Source organism: Barbus barbus (genome assembly GCF_936440315.1).
Source record: "Barbus barbus genome assembly, chromosome: 2".
NCBI lineage: Eukaryota > Metazoa > Chordata > Actinopteri > Cypriniformes > Cyprinidae > Barbus > Barbus barbus.
Genome location: NC_136730.1, coordinates 12,554,245 through 12,581,080, shown reverse-complemented (window position 1 = coordinate 12,581,080; position 26,836 = coordinate 12,554,245). Strand labels below are relative to the sequence as shown.

General features: G+C 38.9%; 1 protein-coding gene across 2 annotated transcripts in view; it reads left to right on the top strand.

Moving 5' to 3' along the window:
* Positions 1-26,836, top strand: part of LOC306880220 (aryl hydrocarbon receptor nuclear translocator 2) — a 106,701-nt gene that overhangs the window by 14,474 nt on the left and 65,391 nt on the right. For both annotated transcript variants that reach the window (XM_079433592.1, XM_079433593.1), the window contains exons 3-6: positions 416-463; positions 3,081-3,294; positions 4,238-4,451; positions 18,243-18,345. In XM_079433592.1, the coding sequence (XP_079289718.1) occupies positions 416-463; positions 3,081-3,294; positions 4,238-4,451; positions 18,243-18,345 (579 nt within the window). The remainder of the gene's footprint in view (positions 1-415; positions 464-3,080; positions 3,295-4,237; positions 4,452-18,242; positions 18,346-26,836) is intronic.

Genomic DNA, 26,836 nt, shown 5'->3' with positions numbered 1-26,836 from the left:
ACCTCTCTCATACTCCGTCAGTTTTCAATTAATCACTTATGGAAACTTCTGTCCCTCACATCAGATATCAAGTCAAATTTGGTTCCAGAACCACCTCCTTGTACTTTGTGACATATTTCACAGCATAGTTTCTACAAGTACGTTGACCATATTTTACATGGACTGTAAACATTTGAGTGTTACTGACTGTAATCTCCTTTCTAAGCTTTTTTCCCAAAACTATGTTTGTTGATTGGTTTCTGTTATCTGTGTTTAGTTTTGATTGGCTTTTCTATTTACAGTGTTGTGTTTTGTTGATTAGCTTCTCTATTCAAGTTCATTATGATTCATATAAACTAAAGCAGTTTTTCTGTTGCATAAGCTGCCCATATATAAACGTTTTAAATGAGCAAGTGTATTTGTTTTCTTGTTTCAGGATGGACTTTGATGACGAGGACGGCGAGGGACCCAGCAAATTTTCAAGGCAAACTTTTTCCATTGTTTGCAAGCTTTCCAAACAAAACAAATCAGACCACACACCATGTCCTTTCTTTTATATTTTCTGTTGTTTGACCGTGTCTTTCAGTTGTGCCACAGCGTTTGTGCCATTTCAAGACATCGCTCATGTTTTGTTGCCCTCAACTAATGGTTTCCTTTCAGTTCATGTTCTTTTAAAGGAGCTGTATCCATAGTTGCGCTGCGCCTGACGGTAAAGACGCCTCACATTTAGCTGTAGCGTTGGAATGGAGACACTGACCCCTGTTGGAGATACAGGACACACTCCAGCAATTCCTCTCCAGCTTGGAGCAGTTGCTGCCTTTAATTAATCACCATCATGTTGTTCCAAACCTACATGCTGCTTCTTTCGCTGGAAATGTGTAGGATTTACGTTTTCACTCAGAAATTGATAGCAATTTTCACAAGTAATTCCATCGAAACAGCAATACGTTGAATAAACATGAAATTGAAATAATGAAAGACTGAAATATTATTTTCCTTTAAAGTGTACTTCAGTAATGATTGTTTATTTACAACTTCAAAAACTAGTTTTTACAGTGTACGATGATATGCTCAGAAGATAAAGCAGCATTGCTTTCTTCAAAACAGTTCAAAACAATGCACTATAGATCATATATATATACTATATAACAAGACTTTGTTTCTGAAATGTATGTTGTCAGTAACCAAAAGCTTTCAAATATCATCAAATCTTATGTTAAAAAAAACAACAACAGCATATGGGTTTGGAACAGCATGAGGGTGATTAATTAATGACATAATTAAAATTTGTTAGTGAACATTTATGCTAAGCATTATATGATAGACGTATATCTTAATATTCAGGCTTTTTTGTTTTACGGTCTGAAATGCACAAGACAAACAGGAAAATGTGTTGCTTAACAAGTGGCATTATTACAAGTATATATTTTTAATCACTTTTTGATATTTTATAATATAATGCAATGCCAGAGTTTGTATATAATGAGTTATTCATGTAAACTAAAACCAAAACCGTAAATAAGTACATAAATGTTATTTGGATTTGGCAAGTTGCAAAGGCAACACATCTGTTTAACTTTGATTATTTTTTAATAATTAAAAAAAAAAAAAAAAATGTGCAAAAAGTTGTCCAGGGTATTTAAATAGCAGCAATATGAGGTAGAGAGAATAGCTATAATCCAGAATAATCGAAACCATGCGGCATAATAAATGCGGTTCATGATCACTCCATTTGAGCCATATTCATAAAACCTAAAAGTGATGTTACTGAGATTTTCAGGCTCATTTGTCTTATTTTGATCTCCTCTCTCTCCCGTCAGGTATGACGATGATCAGATTCCCGGTGATAAGGAGCGTTATGCCAGGTAGGGCTGTCTTGGGGAGGTTCCCTCAGGATAGATAGAAATCAGGCCCCTGCCGCCGTCAGGAACGACCTCGTTCTCTCACCTCGGGCCTCACACGAGCGACTCTGTCTAGATCTAATTTTAAATGGGTATTTAATTATCCTCAGCTGACACTCTCATCTGAAATTGTCGCGTTGCTTTGAGCCATTGCGCTCCGTGGACTAATGCAGTGGCCTGGCCTCCCAAGATTTATCGTTTTGCATTTTCTACTTAAAAGATTGGTTCGCATCTGTAAGCGTTCAGTTTATTGCCGGAGTCTCAGCTAAATCACAGAAATGAAGTAAAAAGTTTTAAATTATCCCCTCCGGAACTTTTTAAACTGAGCATTTCAGTTGAAGAAGAAGTGTTGCGGCAGATCAGTCCAAGGAAGAAACTTTTTCCTAAGTTTGAAAAGAAAGCATGAGCCAAATAAATTTATTTCTGTATATTGAGGATCCCGAATGCCTCCTCTATAGTAATTCATAATTATGTATTTATCAATCAAGGTCAACATCGAATGCATATATAAGTACATGAGAGCAGACTTGGGTAGGTGGTACAATTATACAAGTGAAAGAAGGATCTCAAAAATGAGCACAAACACATTTTTTAAATATTATAATATTCTATTGAATTACAACAGTATACACTACCGTCCAAAAATTTGGGGTCAGTAAATTTATACTTTAATTCAACAGGGATATGTTAAATTGATAAAACGTGATAGTAAAGACATATATTGTTAGAAAATATTTCTATTTTTGAAAACATGCTGTTCTCTTTTAACTTTTTATTCATCAGAGATTCCTGAAAGTGTCACAGGTTCCAAAAAATATTAAGCAGCATAATTGTTACTAACATTAATAATGAATATTAGAATGATTTCTGAAGGATCATGTGACACTGAAGACTGGAACAATGGGTGATGAAAATTCTTTATATTATATTTTTTATAATTATATTTTAAAGTAGATAAAAATTGTTTTTTATTTATCAAATAAATGCATGTATAATATTGTTATATTATACCTGTAGTGATGATAATAGTATTTATTAAGATAAAACGCATTATATTATAAAATTATTTTATTATATAAATTTTAACTAAAAATTGTGAGGTTTTGATATCCTTAATGGTAATTATCTACTACCTGTAGTTGCGCTGTGCAACTCTCACTACATGCTAATAATGGCAGTGTTGTTGCTCTTTTCATCCAGAGAGAACCACAGTGAGATTGAGCGTCGTCGGCGTAATAAGATGACCCAGTACATCACAGAGCTGTCGGACATGGTGCCCACCTGCAGTGCGCTAGCCAGGAAACCAGACAAACTCACCATCCTGCGCATGGCCGTCTCACACATGAAGTCCATGAGGGGAACGGGGAACACATCAACTGACGGCGCTTACAAACCCTCCTTCCTGACTGAACAGGTGAGAAATAACTCAACTGAAATATTCGATATATCAGTGATGCACTCAGCAAAGGACAAAAATGGCCTTAAAATCATACATTGCCATTTATTCACCCTATAAATTCTACTGTGTCATACTTGATTTTCTGAGGACTCTAAATGATCAAAACACACAATCTGTTCCATGCCTTCCGTCGTCCGATTGATACTTTATTTTCTTTTAGCAAGTCAAAGGCATTTTAGTATAATTGTAAAAATGTCCACTTTCAGCTTGTTTCGTGTCTTGCTGTGAAATCGTTTCTGATCTTTATAATGTGAACACAAGAATAACTTTTCTATTATTAGTAATATTTCAAGATGAACACTTACTAGACTGAAGCGATTTAGGTTATCATTTTATAGAAAAATCATGTTAAAATTTGAGTATCAAATATGTGACCCTGGAGCACAAAACCAGTCATAAGGGTCAATTTTTCTAAAGTGAGATTTATACAACATCTGAAAGCTGAATAAATAAGCTTTCCATTGATATATGGTTTGTTAGGATCGGACAATATTTGGCCGAGATGCAACTATTTGAAAATCTGGAATCTGAGGGTGCAAAAAAAATTTAAACATTGAGAAAATCGCCTTTAAAGTTGTCCAAATGAAGTTCTTAGCAATGCATATTACTAAACAAAAATTAAGTTTTGAAATATTTAAGTTAGGAAATTTACAAAATATCTGCATGGAACATGATCTTTACTTAATGTCCTAATGATTACATTCAATGTATTTTTGGCTATTGCTACAAATATACCCAAGCGACTTAAGATTTAAGTCTTAAAACATTTAAGACTTAAATGTTTAACAAAATGCACAAAAAAATAACAACAAAAAGTTGAGTAGAAAAATTCTGACTTTCTAAATATCACTTGAAAGTCCTTTAAACATAATTTGAAAGCCTCCGTTTGCTGTCACAGGAACTGAAGCACTTGATTCTGGAGGCGGCTGACGGCTTCCTGTTTGTGGTGGCGGCTGAGACGGGTCGTGTTATCTACGTGTCGGACTCTGTCACTCCCGTTCTGAACCAGCTGCAGTCCGAGTGGTTTGGCAGCACGCTCTTTGAGCAGGTCCATCCGGATGACGTGGACAAACTGAGAGAACAGCTGAGCACATCTGAGAACTCAATGACAGGTGAGAGTCTGACACTTTTCATCCACCTATTTTTATGCAAATTTTTGAATATCGCATAAAAAAACGCTAGATGGAAACGCCAGGATGCACATCAATTCTAAAAATGTGCATAAAAAAACTTATGCACACATTTCAGTAGGATAAACTTTTTATCCAATGAGAAAAAATGTGCATAAACTACAACGGAAACACATTTACCAAATAAATTCCTCCATGCACATTGAAAAAGTCATGTGTCTTTATTCTGTGACGGTATAACTTGACTAGCAGCGATGAACCGATCTCATTTACAGCATCTATATGTTGTTTTGGTCATTCTGAAATGCCTGAGCAAAGTCTGTCATCAAAGTGTTTCTGTTTAATTGTCTTACACGACTGCGTCCCAAATTTTTCATATGTGACCCTGGAGCACAAAACCAGTCTCAAGTCGCTGGGGTATATTTGTAGCAATAGCCAAAAATTTGTTATGTTCCATGAAGATATTTTGTATATTAAAACTTAATTTTTGATTAGTAATATGCATTACTAAGAACTTCATTTGGACAGCTTTAAAGGCGATTTGCTCAATATTTTGATTTTTTTTGCTCTCTCAGATTCCAGATTTTCAAATAGTTGTATCTCGGCAAAATATTGTCCAATCATAACAATGTATAAATCTTAGTTTCCAAAAATGTACGCTTATTTTTTTTTTGTTTTGTGGACCAGGGTCACATATATGAAAATTATTATATTCAGTGGCTTCTCCTAGTTTGCTTAGTGATATTTAGTGCCAGTTTACCAGGTAGTGACAATTTTGTTCTCTTTGACTCATTGGATGGAAACGGTGCTTTATTCGCAATTGTTTTATGCGATATTCCAGTTTTGCACATAAGTTTAATTTGAAAGTTTGGATGGAAACATAGCTACTGATGGATCACTGGGGAGCAGGGAAGAGCACAAGGGCTTACCGCTGGACAATGGATACGATACATGTCAAGGTTTAGACTTTGAGTTAGACTCAGCAGTTTGGAAGAGCTGATCCCACACATTTCCATCTCAGCCTACTTGAACTCATGGTGATTCATATTTTTGGTGCTTACAACGTGTATTGTGAATTTGTGTCATAATGGGACTTAATGTTATATGGGACACAATGGGATGAAAATGTCAGTATAATATTAAATAAACTGTACTATAACATGATTATATATGGCTCTTATACTCACCAAGTCTGCTTTTATTTGACCAAAAAATAAGTAAAAAATAGGCATATTGCGAATTACAATTGATTACAATTTCAAATAACTGTTTTCTATTTGAATATATTTCAAATGTAATTTATTCCTGTGATGCAAAGCTGAATTTTCAGCATCATTACTTAAGTCTTCAGTCACACGATCTTTCAGAAATCATTCTAATGTGCTGATTTTGAAACATTTATTTGTATATCAGTGTTGTGTACATTTGTGCAGCTTCATATTTTTGTGGAAACACTGATGCACTTCTTTCAGAATTCTTTGAATAGAAAGTTAAAAAGAGCATCATTTATTTGCAATGGGAATCTTTTGTTACTTTATAAATCTTTTTACTGTCACTTTTCATGTCCTTGTTGAATAAAAGTATGAATTTCTTTATGCAATATGAAGTAACAAGCTCAAGAATTAAGAGTGATGCTCATGAGTTAAGGTAGCAAAAACACACTAGGGTAGAAGTAAATTGAAGGTTTTTAGAAAAAAAATATATTTTTGGTGCAGAGAGCATTTAAAGTGGACTTCAAGGGAAAATAGACCGTGCTACACACAACACAAGTGCTGAATGTGTTCTCTTTAATATTTCTCTGCAGGGAGCATTCATACGCGTGAAGACGCCTCATTAGTATTTGAGACGAGAGCGAGTTCAGCTGTGAGCTTTTCAAACGCTTGTTTATGACAATTTGCATTCAAAGTTTGAACAAACGGTTGAAAATCGAGCTAATGAACCTTCCATCAGAACATAATTGCAAAAGTTTTTTTTTGTTTGTTTTGAAAATAGAACAAAAACAAGTGCTGATACAATCAGAATCCTGAACTTCGTTTAGTGTCAAAAGATTCCGTGAACATAAATATGTGATAGACATTTAAGTCAATGTTGAGGCAGGATCATATACAGATGTTGCACTGTAATGTTCAAGTAAAGATAGATTTGGCTTTGCTTGAATGGCTTGTTTCGATCTTATCAGAGGTCAAGACTTTGACTTGGCCCTCTTAGACATGGAAACTCACTCTGTTCATATTAAATATCATAGACATGCAACAAGACTGTTTTGGGATTTTGATCACAGACAGATGTTTTGTTTCTGCTGAATCTACTGGCAGAATTGAATGGTTCTGTGGAAATGTTTGCTATGTGAAGTACATATTCCGTCTCCGTTAAACCCCATGTTCCAATGAGGTTTTGGTGTTGGTATGCGCTGATTTGTTTTCTGCAGACATAAAGCTTTGTTTGTGCTTCAGAGACTTTAATTTTATTTGTACATTGTTCATGCAACATCCTGATGATTTTTAACAAACTTTGACAGAGAGCAGCTTTTTTTTTGGAGAGCAGTACTTTTGTCGTTATTACACCAATGAAAAAACAAGATAAAAATAGTTGACTGATTAAAATGGACTGATTTTATTGGAGTGGCCATTTTAGGTTTGATATAGCACTGCGGATGATTGCTGTTATTAGATGAGATGTTTTTTTTTTTCTAAGCCCTCCTTAGTGACATTTGAACTGCTTCCCATATTTTCAACCACACAAGGAGTCGTATAATACTAAGAGAAACCTATCCATCATCATTCCCATTCATCTTAAAGAAATAGTTCACCCAGAAATGAAAATTTGTAGAAAATATAGTCAAGGTGTCGATGCGTTTGTTTCTTCGTCAGAACAGATTTGGAGAAGTGTAGCATTTCATCACTTGCTCACCAAAGGATCCTCTGCAGTGAATGGGTGCCGTCAGAACGAGTGTCCAAACAGCTGATAAAAACATCACAATAAATAATCCACAAGTAATCCACACCACTCCAGTCCATCAATTAACATCCCGTGAAGTGAAAAGCTGTCTGTTTGTACGAAACAAGTTTTAACTTTAAATTGTCACTTTTGGTCAAAAATGAGTCCATAATCATAACACTTTCTCCAGTGAAAAAGTCCATCACCTGTTGTCCTCTCACATCAAAATCCACCCACATATTGACTGCTTTTGCTCATAAACAGTACTTGATCTGTGCATATTTCTCTCCTGATTCAGTCTGGAGAAAGCAATATTATGGATAGAGGGCTTGTTTGAAGCCCTTAATGATGATTTTTTATTAACTTTTAGAAGATAATTTGTTAATTATAGTGATGTTTTGATCAGCTGTTTGGACTCTCATTCTTACGGCACCCATTCACTGCAGAGGATGCATTGGTGAGCAAGAGATTTAATGCTAAATTTCTCCAAGTCGGTTCTGATAAAGAAATTGTCATTTTTGTGCAAACTATTCCTTTAATTGCAGTTGAAGACGTGCAAATTTATTCAGAGACAAAGTGTGTTTCTGATTGGGCAGAGCACTCATGAGACTCTATTTGCTGTTTACTGAGGCTAGTACTGTCACAGAGAAAAATTGCTTGCGTGCTTTTAATGCAAGTTATTTTAAATGGTCTTTGCATGTTATAGGGAGTTCAAGTGCTTCACCACTGTGCAATACAAATACGTGCTTCCTGAATCATGCATGTGTCCTCAAATGCTCCAAATAATTCGAATTTGCCACAATAAATGTTTCACTGTGTGTTTCTCCACTAGAGGGAGCTAGACACATACCACAAACACAGCCTCTCTTCCCTGCTTGTGGACACCCGCAACGTTTTTGAGTAAACTACAGGATGAAATATTCACCTCAGATACAGAAGAAAACCCCCCCAAAACAAGACAGTTGTACTGTGGGCAACCTTTCCATCTTGTCCTCATTGAAATGCAGCTGAATATTTTGAATGAGTCATGTAATTTTGAACACATAACCTGTCAGATATTCCTTCAGATATGCAGTGGCAAGGTTGTTGTAGTTTTTCCTTTTTTAAAAAAATTGAATAAATGTAATATTTTATTAATAATAATAAAAAAAATATATATATAATTTTTTTTTTTTTTTTTTTTTTTTTTTCAAGTTTCTGCAATGGCTTTATTAGTTCTAATTCAGTTTTTATCCCAAGGACACTTTTAAGCATTTTTTATGTTAATGCATTTGGCAGACCAAAGCAACTTTTTATCCAAATTTGCATTGCATTCAAGTTGTGACTTTAATCAGTTCACACATTCCCTGATTGAATACTATTATTTGTGTTTTTATTTTAGTTTCAGCTTTAGTCTTGTAGTTAGATTTATCTATTATATATATTTTATTTATTATTACATATATTTCCATATATCATATTTGCAGAGATCAAATAAGGCCAAATTATTTGTCATTTTTTCCATTACAGCAATGGAAATGAACTGTCAAGTTAAGTTCATTGAATTATGGGATACATTTTCTCCTAGAGTGTGCTTTGTTGTATAGTTCATGCATACAGAAATGTGCCTTCTATTTGCATACTGTACACATAATATACTGCAGAAAATGTATGTTGCAAACCTAGTTTTAGAACATTGGTTTTAGTATATGATAATTACGGTGAAACGCTGACCCCTCAAGCATGCAATGAGTGTATAATTTAATTATAGCGATAGCTGGAATGATCCAGTGTGGTCTCTCGCAGCCCTTTTGTCGTTCTTGTCTGATTTCCTTTTATTAAAAAGTTTCAGTGAGCCATATGAGAATATCCACCCATGTAATAAAACATCTTTACAGTCAGACAAGGCGCGAGCAGGGCATTGTCACAGTTCATTATGTCAACCGCTCGGGATATGATGATTATTTTGAGAGGACCAGTCGTTGATGTGGCTCGGACCACATTTAAATGAGACGCGGGGTCAAAGTGCCTGCTGTTATCCGCCACAGTAATATGAGCGCTGTCAGGACTCACGGAGTTCGATTTATATGCAAAGAGGCAGCTGTATTCATCTCGGCAGTTTTATTCAGCACATCTATCATCCAGTGATTTGGCTGTGACATGAAACACACCAATGTGTTTGACTGTAATCTGAAAATGATCATGTGCATATTTAGTGGGGTCCAGAAATGTGAGACCACATCTGGGGTTTCATATATTTTCTTTCATTTAAACATGTAAGCAATTTTTAATATTTTTGAAAGAAGTCTCTAATGCTCATAAATTAATGGTTATGCTTTTAAAGAGTGTTCTGAAATGCAAACCGTATAATATAATATAAATAACACATGAGACATCAGATTAAGTGTTGATCTTAATGCATTATACTCTTTAAAGCTGTAACTATGAATAGGAAAGTATTTGAAATGCATTTTAGTCCTGGTTACCATGTTTCACTGGCACATAAAACTAATCCTAATGTGTATTGTAAAGCATAATGAAGGCTGCATTTATTTGATCAAATAGAAAGAACAGTAATATTATTACATTTACCAGAGGTATTATTTACCAGAGGTAAAAGATGTAAAATAAAATCAACTTTAAATGCGATAAAATACATAAAGAAAAAAGCAAAATATGAGATGCCATATGTGGAGTAATCCACTATTTTGTAGAGCCAGATTTATTACTGTTAATTACAGGAAGGAAATTGACTTTAGAAAGTTGGCAGCATCATTATTTTATTTTTACACGGAGATTGGTGGGTCTATTAGTAAACTCTGTTGACTTTAGCAATCTTTGCTGTGTTATGTGCCAATGGCGACAGGGAAAAGGTACTTCTTTTGTTTTTTCCCTAAGTTTGCATGCCTGTACCTCAATAAGTATTAAAATATCTTAATATACTGGCTTTTAACAGTCTTTTCTTTTAGCATCCTCATTTTTATAGCCCTTTGTGGTTCATTTCCAGAGATATAGGATTTCAGTTTGGCAAATTGTACTCATTTGTAATAGTCAAAAACCAAACGCGGGTCACTTTGCATACAGCTGATACTTACTCTTTTGTAACAGAAATGTCTTTACTGTCACTTTTAATCAATTTAACGCGCCGTTGCTGAATAAAAGTATTGTTGCTTTAAAAGAAAATCTGACTTTTGAACAGTAGTGTAATTTCTAATGACAAAATTGCACCAAATTGAAGCATTTCCACTAGGGATATCAGATCCAGCTTTATATCATATAAAAATTCTTCAGAAAAGGGCGGTAAGGAATTTCCTTTCCAATTTAAGAAACTCACAAGTATTGAAAGAATTCGGTCCTTGCAGAACGTCCAGATAAAATATTGCGGGTAAAATATGGAGCTCTTGATGAGGTTTTGATAACCTCATATGTTTTAGCGATCAAATGAAGCGGCCAAGGGAGATATTTTCCATGTCTCCTCAAACTCTCCTCCGCTAATGTGTTCTCTGTGCTGGAATGTTAAGGGTGGGCTCTGCATACATAATTGATTAAGAGTGATTTGGCCTGCTTCGTATGTGTGTATGTGTGTGTGTCTGTGTGTGTGTTTTTTTTTTTCCCTGAAGTGGGAAATGATGGCTGGAGACATCAGTGAGATCTCGCACACCATCCATCAAACCACACACCTGTGTACAACTACACGATCTGTTCTCGTCTCATATACATAATCATATATATGGAAACATTTCACCTGAAGCCTGCATTTATAATGCATCATAATAGTATGCTTTATGCACTGATTTTTATATACAACACATTGTGCCTGATTGTTTTGTAATCACATTTAAAGACACTTTTAAAGAGTGTTCTGAAATGCAAACCATATAATATCATATCAATAACACATGAGACATCAGATTAAGTGTTGATCTTAATGCATTATACTCTTTAAAGCTGTGAATATGAATAGGAAAGTATATTAAATGCATTTTAGCCCTGGTTACCATGTTTCACTGGCACATAAAACTAATCCTAATGTGTATTATAAAGCATAATGAATGGCCCACGGAGGGCATTTCTGCCATTTAGAGCCATTTTTACATAACATTAGTTATGCACATAAAGCCACGAGTCACAAATTCTGTTGAACTATCAGAATTTTTGCAATGCAATTCATCTTCATGGTGACTAAATTAAATATTTTCTCATCAATTATTAAAGCGTGCATTGCGACATGCAAATAATGCACAAATTAGTGTTTGTTGCCCGTAGCCTACGTATCTAAACTTGTTTACAAGTTTTTTGAGCTATGAGCTGTAGCATGAAATGAAAATGATTGACTGATTTTAGGACAATGAGCTCAGATATATGACAACGCTGGTGATTTGAATAATAATAATAAATGTATTGTTTGTAAAGCATGGTGCAAGCGTTTGCCAATATTGATTCCAAAGGAATGCAAGGCTTGATCAAATGAATATCAGCTTTGGATAAAAGTTTCTACTGAATGCATCAAAGTAAGAGGTGAATATAAATTAAATACTAACCAGATATGTTTTCCTTAAGATTATAGATTCAAGCGACATCCGACCTGAAATTCTCTGTGGAAATTAAGCACGAAGTACCTTAATGGGACTTCAACTCAGAAGGGCATTCTGTAGTCAATGACTAAACTGACCCATTTTTCCAGAGTTTATTTTTATAAACATACTTCACTGATTAAGATAGCGTTCTCATTACAAGCTTTATTTTCTTATTCATATTCATCCTTGAAGGACAGCGATTAGTTCTCTGGCAACACTCTCTATTTGTCCTTCCATCTATGACGGTCTTGTCGACGGCGACTGCCGCCTAAATATTTAACTTGGCTGGGGTTGGTGGCCTGGGATATTTGCCATTTTTGTTGCTTTGTTCATTTTTAGAATAATAATGATACACTTGCCCACCACAGAGGAGAAACAATGGAGTCTGTGTGGCATAACGGGGCACATATGTACGGTGAAGCAGCTTCTCTGATGCTAATGAAACAGGCCTTTGCCCAGATTCCACACTGTGCCTTTTTCTTCTCAGAGGACTTGGGGATTTTGCTTGGATGTCCTTGCAGTTCTGGGACCAATCTGGGAGTTTTGGCTAACATTTTCTCATTCCTCCAAGCATTGTCCTTAGATCCCCTTCAGGTTGTCATGGAGTTGAAGTTGGAGGAGCCGTACTTGTCAGGAGGTGATGTTCCCATGCCTGGTGTTGGACTTCTTTGAAAGATCAACCAAAGTTCTCCATTGCAGAAGCATCCAGGGAAAGTGGTCCAAAGCAAACCCCACCTGCTGAGCACTGCTTTGGGAAGCAGGAGGCTGAGGAACGGTCATCCAAACCCACGCAGGTCTTCAAAACAGCAAACCATCATGCATAGATGACTAGCACTTACTCATACCAGTGCAAACAAGAAGATTGATTGAGGCACGATCAAAGAGAGTTACCGTAAACCTGGTCAATGGCTTTTATTGTGTCCTCTAACAAGTTCAAACCATGAGGTCAATGTAATTCAAAAGTTCAATTCACTTGCCTATTGCAAGTGGTTGTTTGTTTTTCGGTTTATTGTTGTCTTCGTCTTGGAAGTGTCTGTCTGTCCACCTCTCAATCTCTATACGTTTGCCTTATAAACATGGTGCAAAATGTGTCTTTACATTTCTCTGTTATCTTGAAGTATTCTGCACCAAAACACCATTGTGCATGTATGACTAGCACTTAAATATTCCAGAGCAAACAAGAAGATTGATTGAGGCACAATCAAAGAGAGTTACTGTAAAACTGGTCAATGGCTTTCTGTGTCCTCTAACAAGTTCAAACCATGAGGTCAATGCAATTCAAAAGTTGAATTCTGTTGCCTATTGCAAATGGTTGTTTGTTTTGGTTTATTGTTGTCCTCGTCTTTGAAGCGTCTGGTTCCACTTAGTCTCAGACTTAGACATTTGTGCCCACAGACTGCTCTCTGAGCATCTGATAAGGCACAAAAATAGGAAATACTTCGGGAGTTTAGAAGATGTCATCTGTGTAGTTGAATTCTACAGTGTATGTGTGTGTGTCATGTTCTTTAACCATCCTCCTGGAAACAAAGCCGTCATGAAGCCAAACCCCCACATGTAAGAAGAAAGCTGAACTGTGACCATGACTGCGTATCAGGATCAACTAAATGCTGGATTTTCAAAAGTATGTGAAGACACAGGCTGCGTGCTGTTTTTGCAGGAACAACAAGACACTGAACAAAACAAACTGTTATCGGTTGATTTACATGTCTGTCAGACGGCCTCTTGGCCAGTCCTTGGCCATTGAAATCTGCGATCGAGTCCAGACCTTCTGCTGCTGCTGGGTTTCACGTGTCCATCTGATGACGTCCCACCTCTCTTGTCTTATGTATATTGTGTTAAACGTTTCTTTACATTCCTCTGTTATCTTGAAGTATTCAGCACCAGAACTCAAACCATCATGCATATATGAGTAGGGTTGGGTATTGTTTGAATTTGATCAGTTCCGATTCTGATTTTGCTTATTGATTCCCAGTTTCAATTCCAATGTGGTTTTAAAAAAAATGAAGTCAAACATTTAGATATCAAACATATTTATTCTATGTCTCTTTTTGCAGAACACAATTCTGGATAAATTGAAACTTTCTTTTTTTTTATGGAGGTTGTAGTTCTCTCACAATTCTGAAGAAAAAATATTAGACAACTAAACAAAATCTCATGGCATTTATGAATGGAATAATTCAATGACTCAAGATTTACTTGTTTCATTACTGGATGAATCAATGTTTTTGAATGAATCTGTTGAATGAATGACTCAAAGACAAATAAATTAACAGCCCCTTTTCGCCACCTAAAAAAAAAAAACAAGACCGGAATTGATAGGTGGAATTTAAATTTAAATTTAACAACAAGCATCCAATTCCTGACCTTAAGTATCCAATTCTGGAATTGGAATTGATTTTTGATTCCTAATACTATATATGACCAGCACTTACTCATACCAGTGCAAACAAAAAGACTGATATGCAATTAAAAGAGAGTTACCATGCAACTGGACAGTGGATTTTTGTGTCCTCTACCAAGTTCAAACCATGAAGTCAATTGAATTTGAAAGATGAAATCTGTTGCAAATGGTTGTTTGTTTTGGTTTATTGTTGCGCTCGTTTTGGTAGCATCTGGTTCCACCTACTCATCTGATGACATTCCACCTTTAGATCTCTATTTGATTGTCTTTATATACATGGCTTAAGATGTTTCTTTGTATTCCTCTTTTATCTTGAAGTGTTCAGAGTTTTATCACAATTTCATGTCATGCTGCAACACCTCAGAGATATACAAAATCCTGTTTTGACTGCTGGAGGAAGTCAGAAAGTAAAAAAAAATGTTCAGCGTTGGGGAGCCTGAGAGGTCAGAGTCATTTTGGAGGTGATTGCCGTTGAAGTCTGGAAAAATTCCTGTCTAATTTGACATCACTAAACTATTATTATATTGGCCTCGAAAAACCTTTTTGCGGTTGAAATAATTTTCCATTTCCAGCAAGGTTTTGCCTTGTTGTAAGGCCTATATTACAGCACGACTGACCTTTTCGGTGGTATTGGGTTGATGGTAGGGCAGTGGGTCGCCATCTGGATGATTTACAATTATAGTCCGGCTTCGTTTATCATCTCCATATGGTTTTTCACCCAATTGTTTGTTGAACAACTACCAAGGGCCTCTTTCTTGATGTTCTTGAGCGGTCGTGTTGTTATCCGTCTTCGAGAGGAGTATTAATAGCTTTTAAATGCTTCCAACGTTCTTGGCGTCTGTCCTTCAGAGTGGAAAGTCTTCTCGACAATTAGATCTGCTCCTGGGGGCTTTAGCAGCTGTCACCGGATCAGTTCGGAGACTGCTGCTTCTCCGCTGAAAGGCATGTCAGCTAATTTGTTTATGGAAATAACTTCAGGCTTCAATAATCCTGAGCTTTTGTCCTATAGGTATCAGCATTCCGAGAAGTATAACTCACTATTTGACTATTGTTGTGGGTGTTTTGTTAAGCCAATAAAAATTTTTGGCTTCTTCTGATTGTGTTCCTCCCTTATTCTAGCTGTGCTGGATGGGGAAAAACAACTTTAAAATAGTTGTGATTGGATTATTTTAGCCGGTCTGCTGTGCCTTGTAATCGAGCAGATGTTGTAGAGGTGAGCGAGATGAGATGCTCATAACGTTTACTGTGCATCTGTATGTGTTTGTGGGCATGATTATTGTTTGTTATGGGATTTATTAGGATTGAACGGCCCCTGAAAGGCACTTCTGCAAATTCTTACTGCGGTATCTCAGAAATGCATTTTGTAACTTAAGGCCATTATGGCCATGATTCAAATTAGAGATGTGTACGAGTAATCGACTATACTAGTGAAAACACAATTTGGACAATGCACATTCATTCTCTACAGCAGGCAAAGACACAATAAAATTAGCCATGCTAAATCACTCCCATAAATCTAGTCAAATGAATGCACCGGGTGCTGCTGTGAATATGTGTTGAAGTGATATGAGGCAATAGCTTAATAGCTGGTGCATCCAAAGGTTGTGGGAATAGTTTATTTCTTTTAGGTATGTTTGATGCTTGATACATTCATGCATCCCAGCGGATGGTGCACCTTAATAGTTAAAAGTAATTTTTTAGGGAAAAAAAATATTTGGTCAACACAAAGCCACAGAGCCAGCAACAAATTCGAGAAGATATGGCCGAGGTAAGGCTGCCCTGGATCTCACATCTCCAAAAAAGTTGAAGCAAAATTTCAAATAGGAGTTATTTTTATTAACAAACTGCATTTTTGAAGTCTAAACAACTACATTCCCACTTAAAAGGACTCTTAAATGTACATTCCGTGACACAAAAACAGTATTATTAGTTATAGTGGATTTGGGTGTCTGCCATGACACTTGCTGTGAGCAATACTGCACGTGGATACAAATGGAAATATAGCCTATAATTATAATTTTTAAGTGATTTTGGGAAATATAAAAATTCTAAAATAGTTTTCTCTTTTTATATATTTCTATTTACTATATTGGTGTTATGTAGTGATTTCTGAAGGATCATGCAAAGACTGGAGAAATGGCTGCTGAAAATTCAGCTTTGTATCACAGAAATAAATTACATTTTAAGACATTTTAATGTTTAATCTTTTCATCATCAACATAAAAATTAAAAAATATATTTATTTATTAAAATGAGTGATAATGTGTGCAAATAATTGAGTTGAGGTTTCCAAAGTTAAAAGTTTAACAAAAACTTATTTTAAAAACAAAAATATTCTTCTTTAAAAATAAATAAATAAATATGTACATAACATTATTTTATCTGAATCTTTGCTCTTTTAAAATTATTATCATTATATTGTAATTTTTTTTTATCAACCTAAGTGATCATTTGTGCCAAAACTTATAATTAAGTTGAGGTTTCCAAAGTTTAATGTTTAACAAAAAATAATTGTTACATTATTTTCTGGTTAATGCAGCCCTTGAATACATTTTATTTAATCTGAATCTTCTTGCTCTTTTCTATATTCAAATAGAAAACAATTATTTGAAATTGAAATAATATTTTACAATATTACTGTATTTTTCATCAAATAAATGCAGCCTTGGTAAGCATGAGAGACTTCTTTCAAAAACATAAAAAAATCCTATGATCTAGCATTTGTAATTAAAACATTTAAATTTTTAACATTTTTAGCCATAGTTAATTTAAGTCAACAAAGTTTTAGTCCCTGTTTTATTTATATCAATGTCACAGCTTTCAGACGATGACTCTATAGCTCCGCCCACAGCACGTCTCCAGCAGCTCGACTGTTTTCAGAGAGAAGCGTAAAGCTGTAGCTGTCTTTTTTTATAAATTTGATAAAACTCGGAGATATGAAGGATGCAACTACTCTATAGGTACTCAAGATTAAAGGGGTCATATGACGCGATTTCAAGTTTGTGTATAGATAAGATCCCTGAAGTTGCAAAGACTAAAGTCTCAAACCCAAAGAGATAATCTTTATAAAAGTTAAGACTCGACCACGCCCCCCTAAAACACCTCATATAAACACGCCTGATTTGTGTGCGCTTATGAGCACTGTTATATAGTTTAATGTTACACCTTCTTATTTAAAATAAAACAAAGCAAAGAACGAGTGTCTTATCATTTATTATAGTACATAGCATTATACATCAGTAGTTGTCCGTGACAAACAATGTTGATCTGCCGTGGTAAACGTCCTTGTGAAGATTGAAAGAATGCCATCTTCTCCTGTTCCGTAGTTGTCTCCTTTTTGTAGTTTTAAATAATGATTTAATGATTTGATATTTATTTTCCGCCGTCACGGCTATGCTTCTCCGACGAGTCGCTGCTTCTTCGGCTTTTGCCATGGTACTGCGTGTTCACAAGCAACATGCCCGTGGACACTTGAAGTATTCGGCCAATCACAACGCATTGGATAGCTGGCCAATCAGAGCATGCCTCGCTTCTCAGAACGATGAGCTTTGGAAAAAAACAAAATTGGCGCGTTTCAGAAAGGCGGAGCATAGAGGAGCAACAATAATTTACAGTATGTGGAAAATAATGTGTTTTGTGAACCTTAAACTGCATAAACACGTTGCATTACACCAAATACACAAAATAATGTTCTTTTTTTCATACGACCCCTTTAACATGAGATTGGCAGAAACTCTGTGTGTGCTATGTCTGCTTTAAATGTCATGTAAGGGATTTTGTTAGAGTACTCTACACAAATAAACTTAAAATGCCAATTTAACTTCTTTCCGTCTTTCCTCTTTCCTGTCCGTGTGTGTGTGTGTGTGTGTTTATGTCCAGGGCGTATTCTGGACCTGAAGACGGGGACGGTGAAGAAGGAAGGACAGCAGTCCTCTATGAGAATGTGTATGGGCTCCAGACGTTCCTTCATCTGCAGAATGAGGTACAGTCCATGCTCTCCGTGAGCTCACAGATCTCATGATTACAGGTGTGGTGTGGTCTAGTGATTAACGATCAGGACTGATAACGGAAGGTTGCAAGTTCAGTTCGCAATAGAAAAAACGCGCCTTGAACCATCAACATGTCCATATTTTAGATATTGGCATACCATAGTCTTTGCATATGGAGGCCATTCAGGTTCGATTTGATCAAATTTTGAGATCTTATGTCACACTCATTAAAAAAAATATTGTATGATATTTAAAAAGGTTAATATTTAGGTGAGCTGATTAACATTATCAATATCACTACTTATAAATAAATTTACACCTATGTTTATTAACTATTTGCACAAAAGTGTAGAAATCACTGTCAATCTGAGTCTATGCATCTTTCAGTCTTCATTATGATCCTGAAATATTTTCCTCTTTATCCACGTGTTTTTGTTTGTCTTTTATTCTGACCATAACAATATAATTTTACTGTTCTATTTTAAAGCCTGCATGAACTTTCAAGACAACAAAATGCAATTATAATTGGATTTTTTAGCAATGAGGCGAACAGAAACTTGATTGTTGTTGCTGAACATTCCTGTCCTTCCCGCAGTATGTTTAAAAGGTGTTTTCATTCATAATGTGGTTTTGAAATGTTTTTTGATCTATATTTAACACCAGATGAAAACATGCACTTCCCGAATTTGATTCAAGGGTCTGTGCTCGTTTGTCACAAACCATAACGAGCAAATTCCAACATAATGCATGATTAGGCCGCATATGCTTTTGTGCTTCCTTCAGCACATAAATATGAGAGTTAGCGACTGTGTTCATGTTTAATGTTTTCTATTTGCGGCTCTTTGACAGATTGAAACCGCATGCTAGTGATTGAGCGCATCTGTTGAGTGTGTGTTAAAAAGCTTGCGATAAACAGAACCCCTAAAAAAAACATGAGCGTCATTCTTAAGTTCTTACACAATGCTTTAAGTGTCCTTCAGAGTTGAGTCATGATGTCTAATAGCATTACTTGCTTGTTGTGATCCAAAAACGTACATGCTGTTTATTTGCATACCTTGCATTCATGAACACTGGACAACCTATTTGACAAAGACCCGAGGGAGTACAGACTGTCTTGCCAGGTTGAATGGAAGTGATTTTGGGATAAACGGCTCAAGTTAGAACAGATGTGAACTATTTTACCCCTCAACAGTGTAGAAAATGAATCCTACATATATATATTTATTTTATTATTTAGCTTTTAGGGAATCACTCTTAAGAGTTGATCTTCATATGATTAATTGTTATCAATCATAATGTACAACTTATGCCTTGTTAACGACTTGTCCAGCAAGCATTAATAACAGCAAGTTATCTTTTACACGTTGTTTATTTCATTCGTGGCCAACGATTAAAATAAATCAAATAGTTAAATTGAGTTAGCTTAGTTAGCTCAAGAGCGTATAGGTAAACGCGACCTTTTTGGCAAATAGTTACGACATGTTAAATCACATAACACAGACAAAAGATTTCTTAATAAAGTCAAAGTTTTATTCACTACTCTAACACATTATTAACAGACAATTTAACATACACACAAATGGGAGCGAGTTGTTTGTATCTGAAGAGAGAGACTTAGGTTTTAATGCTAGCTTTTCAACCTGAGGAAACTCATAGACAAAGAAGTATTTTATCTTTACCCTCAGCGGAGAGATATCCCGGTTTCAGTCAATAAAGAGATTTGCCTTACTTGGTCTTTCAGTTGTTTTGATCGAACTCAGTTCAGGCTTTCTCCAGTTCAAAGAGACTCTTTCCTTTGGTGAATTCAGTTCTTTGCGGGCCGCGTTCGGATTGGCTGTTCGGTCGGTCGTGTGACTAGCGCACTCTTCAGTGGTTGGTTGTCTCGTTCTGACGTAATGATGTTTAGGATTAAAGTTCTTTGAAAGTTTAACTGAGTCTTTGTGTTAGTTGCTTTGCTTCGCCGTGATGTTATGGCCTGAAGCGCTTGCCGCGTGAGCAGAACGAGAGACTCGCTGGCGTGCGTGTCCTCCTGTTGTTTTCAAAACTCCAACTCCGCGAACTTCATGGGCGTGCATCCGTTTTAAGCGAGCTGATTTAGGTCCGCCCCTTTTGGCGCGTAGTCCAATCGAAAGAGTCTTTATGGGCAGAGCCCCGCCCTGCGTAGCTGCGTGTTGCATACATTATCTGCGCAAGTATTTTATCACATAAAAACTTATAACAGCAGACTTCCATTCATCTTGTAAATAGGCGTTAATGAAAAACAGATAAGATTTAATTCATACCACAATATTATTATTCATTAAATCAGCTTTCATCCGAGACCAAACACTAGCCGTTTAACAGGCACCAAAATACAAATATCCTTTATATTCGATTTCGTAGTTAAGGCATTGATTAAACGATCTTAAATTCTAAATACACATATTAATCAAGTGAAAATGAACAACTAGTACTCAGGAAGATTATAAATTCTGGAAACAGATTTACCATAGATTTAAAATAATGCAACAGCTTATAAATGTCACAAACAAAACATCCTTTAATATATAAGTTTATAAAGGTATGGTATATATATTGTTTCTTTTCTCGAGTATATTTTGTTTAACTTTGTTCTTTAAAACAAAATCCTTCAGGGTGTGGCTCTCTTTGTTTCACTAGCACATGGTCCAGTTGAATTCCTTTGTTTTGGGGGGCGCTGCAGAGAAACGGCGCGCATTCTCAGGAATGTACTGATAGTTGCTAGGTCGTAAATGTCTTTGGATTTACTGCATGAAGTCAAGGGAGTCTGGCGCCAATAAAGTTTAGGCAAAGAGAAAGGGGAGTTCTGTTTTCTTTCGAAATGACAAAACGTGAATTTCCTGTGCTGGAATGCGAGCTTTGATCCATCCTTGCATCAGGAATGTGTTGAACCTAGATGTGTGTGTGTGTATATTGATCAGGCATTACATATTCCCCCTTTGCTCGGTGAGGTCCCCGTTTGTGGACGTCGGCGGGCACTGGAACAAGAATCAGGAAGAACAGGCACACACAAGGCACAAACAACATCTCCATCACTGACTGAATCCTGGTGCAGGGTAATTTTGGAATGTACAGGTTAGAAACTTGAGAAGACAACTGGATTACTAGAAGTGTGGTTATTTTGATTGGTTTAGTTGTCCGGGGTTCGACGAGGCGGTACAGGCGTGATCTCAATCAGGTTAAGTGAGTTCTCCGGTTCGGGTTCTTGGTCAGTTTTATCACGTCGGAAAATGCGCGGGACGCCTGACGTGCATTTGTTGCAAGACTCTTGAACGGCGTTCACTCGTTTGTGTAGGAGGAAGGCCAGGGTCAAAGTCACAACATATCCTACAATAGTAGAGATGCAAAGCGCTGTGTCAGCGGCAGACCAAGACCGAATAATTGGCGCGCCAGCGGGCGGAAGGCGAGCGATAGCTTCTAAAGCTGTATCAACGGGAGTTAAATCAATCAGTTGTGTTCCTTCCTCACTGATCCTTTCTTCCAATTCTGGATCAAGGGTGAAGGAGTGCTGTTTGAAGAAAGGTGAGATTTCGATTTCAGCCTGATACTCGTCGTCGGTAAGGTGGTACAACGCCAAATCGTCAATATGGAGGATCGAGCCCTTAGGGACCGTGATCCATAGAGTTTGGTTAGGTAGGATAATGCGTGTGGCGGTGTCGTGTTGATCGTATGTGAGGGTAGCCATTCGCGCTGGGGTGTTGACCAGCCATCGGTTTCCGATAATTTCGGCTTGCGTTACCTCAACTTGAGAACGTGGTGTCGCTTCGGCGGGGCAGCTAGTGTCGGGCCTTATGGATTCTAGGCCGCAGATGCCCTCAGTATTATCGCGGATAAACGGCTTACTCGGGCAAAGGAAGTGAATGTCCTTCGTGAGCGTACACATCTTTAGGTTTGGGGCCAGATACAACTGTTCGTTGTTATCGTGATACGCAACGATTTCAGGAGCGTGGATTTTGACATAGGTGTTCCCTTGCCAAAATCCCACATTCACCACATCTTTGAGCCGGTAAATGTTATTAGCGTCGATAATGGTTAAACTGAGGAGAATGGCCCGGTCACCTGGATCGGTTGACCACGGTTCTCGCAACGAGTTACAACGACTTATTAAAGGGAGTCAATCTCAATTTCGGGACCTGGATTTAAGGCATTTGTAAAGGGAGTTTCCTGATGAGGGGACTAGAGGAGAAGAGAGATTGGATTGAGAAAAGGAAAATGGGAAAAACATAAAAGAGACACGACAAACAAAAAGATACACAAAGAGACACAAGGACACCGAATGAGGTGAGGCCGCAAACGAGTGTCACATGTGTGGAGTAACTCCTCTCTACTAGAGGTTGGCCCTAGTAGTGCAGCTGAGGAGAGAGTGTATGTGTTATGTTTAAGCGAGGTCGCTATATGTTTACTAGACAACAGAAATTATGTTAGTGTGATGTAGAGCGTATGGGTGTCGGTCTGTGTCAGTGGGCTTGATCTTCCCCCTTTGCCAGTCGGCTGGAGCTCTGGTGCCTCTTTATCTGGTTTCGATGGACCCATCGAAGTATTGGCTCGCTGCGCCCTTGGCTGATTTTGATTCGGTAGGCGACAGGTGAGAGCTTGTCTACTATCTCATGGGGTCCCGTCCAGCGAGGTAAGAACTTCTTTGCCAGGCGATGGGAAGTGTTCTGCTTTGGTTGGGCAAAGCGGTAGTACCACACTTTGTCTCCGACACTGAGCTCATGGTGAGAGGCCTTTTGGTCGTAGTAGGCTTTACGACCTTCTGCGCTTCGCTGCAGTTGCTGTTGCGCGAAGGCGAAAGTCGCTCTCAGGTGTTGATGCAACTCTTCCAGGTACTGGTGAGTGGTGTAGGCAGTGACAAGGTTCAGGTCACCGGGTTGGTACAGCAGATGCAGCGGTAGCGTCATGTTTCTCCCTGTCATCAATGTGAACGGGGGTACTCCGGTGGACCGGTGAGGGGTGGCTCGAGCGGCCATCAATACCAGTGGAAGTTTGATATCCCAATCCTTTTGATTAGCGGACACATACTTCTTTAACATGCTGACCACTGTTCGGTTACCACGTTCGACTTGCCCTGAGGACATTGGTTGGAAACTTATGTGGAGCTTGGCCTGTATGCCCAGGAGTTTCCACACTTCCTGCATGATTGCAGCGGTGAAGTGGGTTCCACGGTCAGAGTTGACCCTTAAAGGCAATCCAAATCTTGAGAAGATGTGGTTCATTAACAGGCAGGCTGTTGTTTCTGCTGTATCGTTGGGAGCTGGGAGACATTCTATCCACTTTGTGAATTCGCAGACCACGGTGAGGAAGTATTTGTTACCTCGTGTTGACCGTGGCAGGGGTCCTACCCAGTCTATTTGGAGGTCCGACCATGGGAAAGTCATTCCCTTTCTTTGCAGTGGGGCTCGGTGGTTTGGGTTTGCCGGTTGGAACTGGCAACACACCAGGCATCCTTTTACGTATTCCGCTACGTCCTGCTGCATGCCGGGCCAGTATGCTACTTGCTTGAGGGTTTCGTATGTGGCCTTGGCACCGTGGTGTCCAGCGCATGGTGCATCGTGTGCGTGTGTCAGCAAAATCCCCCTTTGGCCGTGAGGCACTACGAGCTTTGGCGCAGTGAGAGGCTCAGGGACATATGTGAGAACACCGTCTCTCAGATGCAGCATGTGCTTGATGGAGTGGAGCGTGCGGAGCTCAGAGGAAGCAGTTAGGTCGGAAGTGGAAATAGGATGAGATAATGGATCGGCTATGTGAGCCGCAATGGTTCGCAGAGTGGGATCCGCTGTTTGGAGGGTGAGCAGATCGTCAGTAGCGAACTGAGGTGATAGGGTAACGAGGGAGGAGGCGGGGGTATGAACGCCAGTGGCGTGCTGGCGGCGGGTTATGGCTGCCACCGTTGGGTTGGGTGGGAGGGATTGAAATGTCCAGGACTCTCCGTGTAATGCTCCTGCTTTGGCGAGGGCATCGGCTTGGTCATTGAAGTCTTTGTCTTGTCCTGGTTGACGTGAATGACCTCGAACCTTCTTCCAATACACGATAATGTCGTGTTCAGTGACAATGGCATCGCTTGCTTGGAAGAGTTCCTGGTGCTTGACAGATTTGTTGTTAGCTGTCTTGAATCCATTCTGTTTCCATCCAGCTAAATGGCAGGTGAAGCTGAGACGGGCGTAGTTTGAATCGGTACAGATGAGGAATTCTTTGATGTTGTGGGATGCGGCCATTTGCAGTGTAATGAGGATGGCTGCTATTTCAGCATATTGTGATGAGCGAGGGCCTAAGTTGAATTGTTGCGGTGGGCAAGGGTCGTTGTTGAGCCAGACCACTCCCGCTCCAGCTTGTAAGTTGCCCTTGTGGTTGTAGGAGCAGCCATCGACATATGCTGTGGGCATTCCTTCACACACATTCTCCTCGAAGTACCTGTGATTCGTCATTTGAGGTTGTGGTGGTTCTTTGGGTTCCGCTGGTTTGTGCAGCGCGTCCGTTGAACAGTTTTGGCAGGCTGCTAGCCCGTTGCCCAATGATGATTTGTAGTTTTGGGCGTATCGTGCCTCCACATCCCGTCCTTGGAGAGTCATTAGCCAGGTAGCTATGCGTGCGTTGGTCACCACGCCATCTCTGATGCGTTGACTGTTGAGGAAGGTGACAGGTTGGTGACAAGTCTCGATGATGACTTTCTGTGCACCGATGTAATTCGAGAAACGCTGGATAGCCCACACAGTGCAAAGTAAAGCTTTTTCGCAGTCTGAGTACTTGCATTCTGGGGAAAGCAGCGTTTTGCTGGCATAAGCGACCACTCGCTTGTCTTTGTCATGGAGCTGGTATAGGCCTGCGCTGAGGCAATGATTGGAGAATCCAGCATCCAAGTAGAATTCTTTTCCGGGGTCTGGGTAAGCTAGACACGGGGCAGAGCACAGGCGCTGTTTGAGCTGGCTCATCGCGGTGTCCTGGGCTTCCGTCCAGACGAAGGTTTCATCCTTTTTCAGGAGGGAGGTTAGTGGTCGGGCAATGTCAGCGTAGTCTTCGATGAACTGTCGCGAGTAATTGCACACTCCCAGAAAGCTCCGCAGTTCAGAGATGTTAGTCGGCGCTTTTATGCTTTGGATGGCTTGAGTGCGGTTAGACTGTGGCTCGATGCCGTTTCTTCCGACAAGCAGTCCGACATAGTTCACCTTGGTTTTGCACCACTGTCCTTTGTGAAGAGCGATTTTGGCTCCTGCTGTTGTCAGCTGGTTTAGGACGTGATCAATTTCCTTGAAGTGGTCTTCCACACTTGAGCTTTGCATCAAAACATCTTCGTAAACGAGGTTGCCTCTAGCTCTGGCGTCAGGGCATGCTTTGTTTAGAAAGATGTTGAATTCAGCTGGTGAGTTGGCATAGCCGAAGGGGCACCGTGTGAAGGTGTACTGTCGATTGCCAAAGGTGAATGCTAACTTGTGTTGGTCATCGGGGTGGACAGGGATCGTCCAGAACCCGGAGGCGACGTCCAGTGTTGACAGGATCGTCGAGCCTTTGATCTTTGGGATTTCTTGATCCAATTGGGTCATAGGCCATCGTGACAGTGGTACTTGTTGATTCAACTTGCGATAGTCGATGGTGGGCCGCCATTTGCCGTTAGGTTTTAGGACTGGCCATATCGGGGCAGAGTATGTGCTGTTGCAGGGCCGGATGACCCCCTTTTCCAGCATGGAGTCAACAATTTCTTGCACTGGCTCATATGACGCTATTGGAATCTTGTATTGTCGCACAAATGTGGGTGGCGCATTCGGGTTTGTCGGGATGCGCACAGTGTGGATGTTGGTCAGTCCACAATCCAGAGAATCCTTTGCGAAAGAGTCTCGGTATTTGTGCAGAATGCCTTTGAGTCCTTGGCGATCCACTTCGTTGTGAAGGGCATCCGCCTCACTCAGGATCTGCTGAATTTGTGCGTTGAACCCGGTGTAGGGTTCTTCTGCAGTTAAGTCATTTGAGGGGCGTTGGACCCCGGTGTTCACCTGTGGAGGTGATTCCGTTGCAGGCTGTGTTGAGACAGCATAGACAGCGAGATGAGTGTCATCTGTTAGTTCTGATCGACAGACGCTTTCTCTGGACACCGGCAGAATGGAAGTGATGGCAATGGTTCCATGAGGTTTTGTGAACATTACGGTGTCGTCGTATTCGTGTTCGTCTGGCATTAGATGTGCTGGTATAGGGCCTATGACAGGTACCATCAGTTCAAAGTCATGGAATGTCTGGCTGATGAGCCATCCCAGGTGATTGGCTTTGGGAACGTGGATGTCTTGGGCCGTACAGTTGTTGAATAACACGTACACAGCACGAGATGACACTTCGATGAGAGGTGTGGCTTCCAGGGTCAGTCCTAGTTTCAGGCAGGTCCTGGAAGGTTGGAAGAAGCTTAGCTTACTGTTGAGAGTTTGGCCAGGTCGCATGTTGAGGCGGACGCTGACACTCTTGCTGTAGGCAGGTATTATGGCT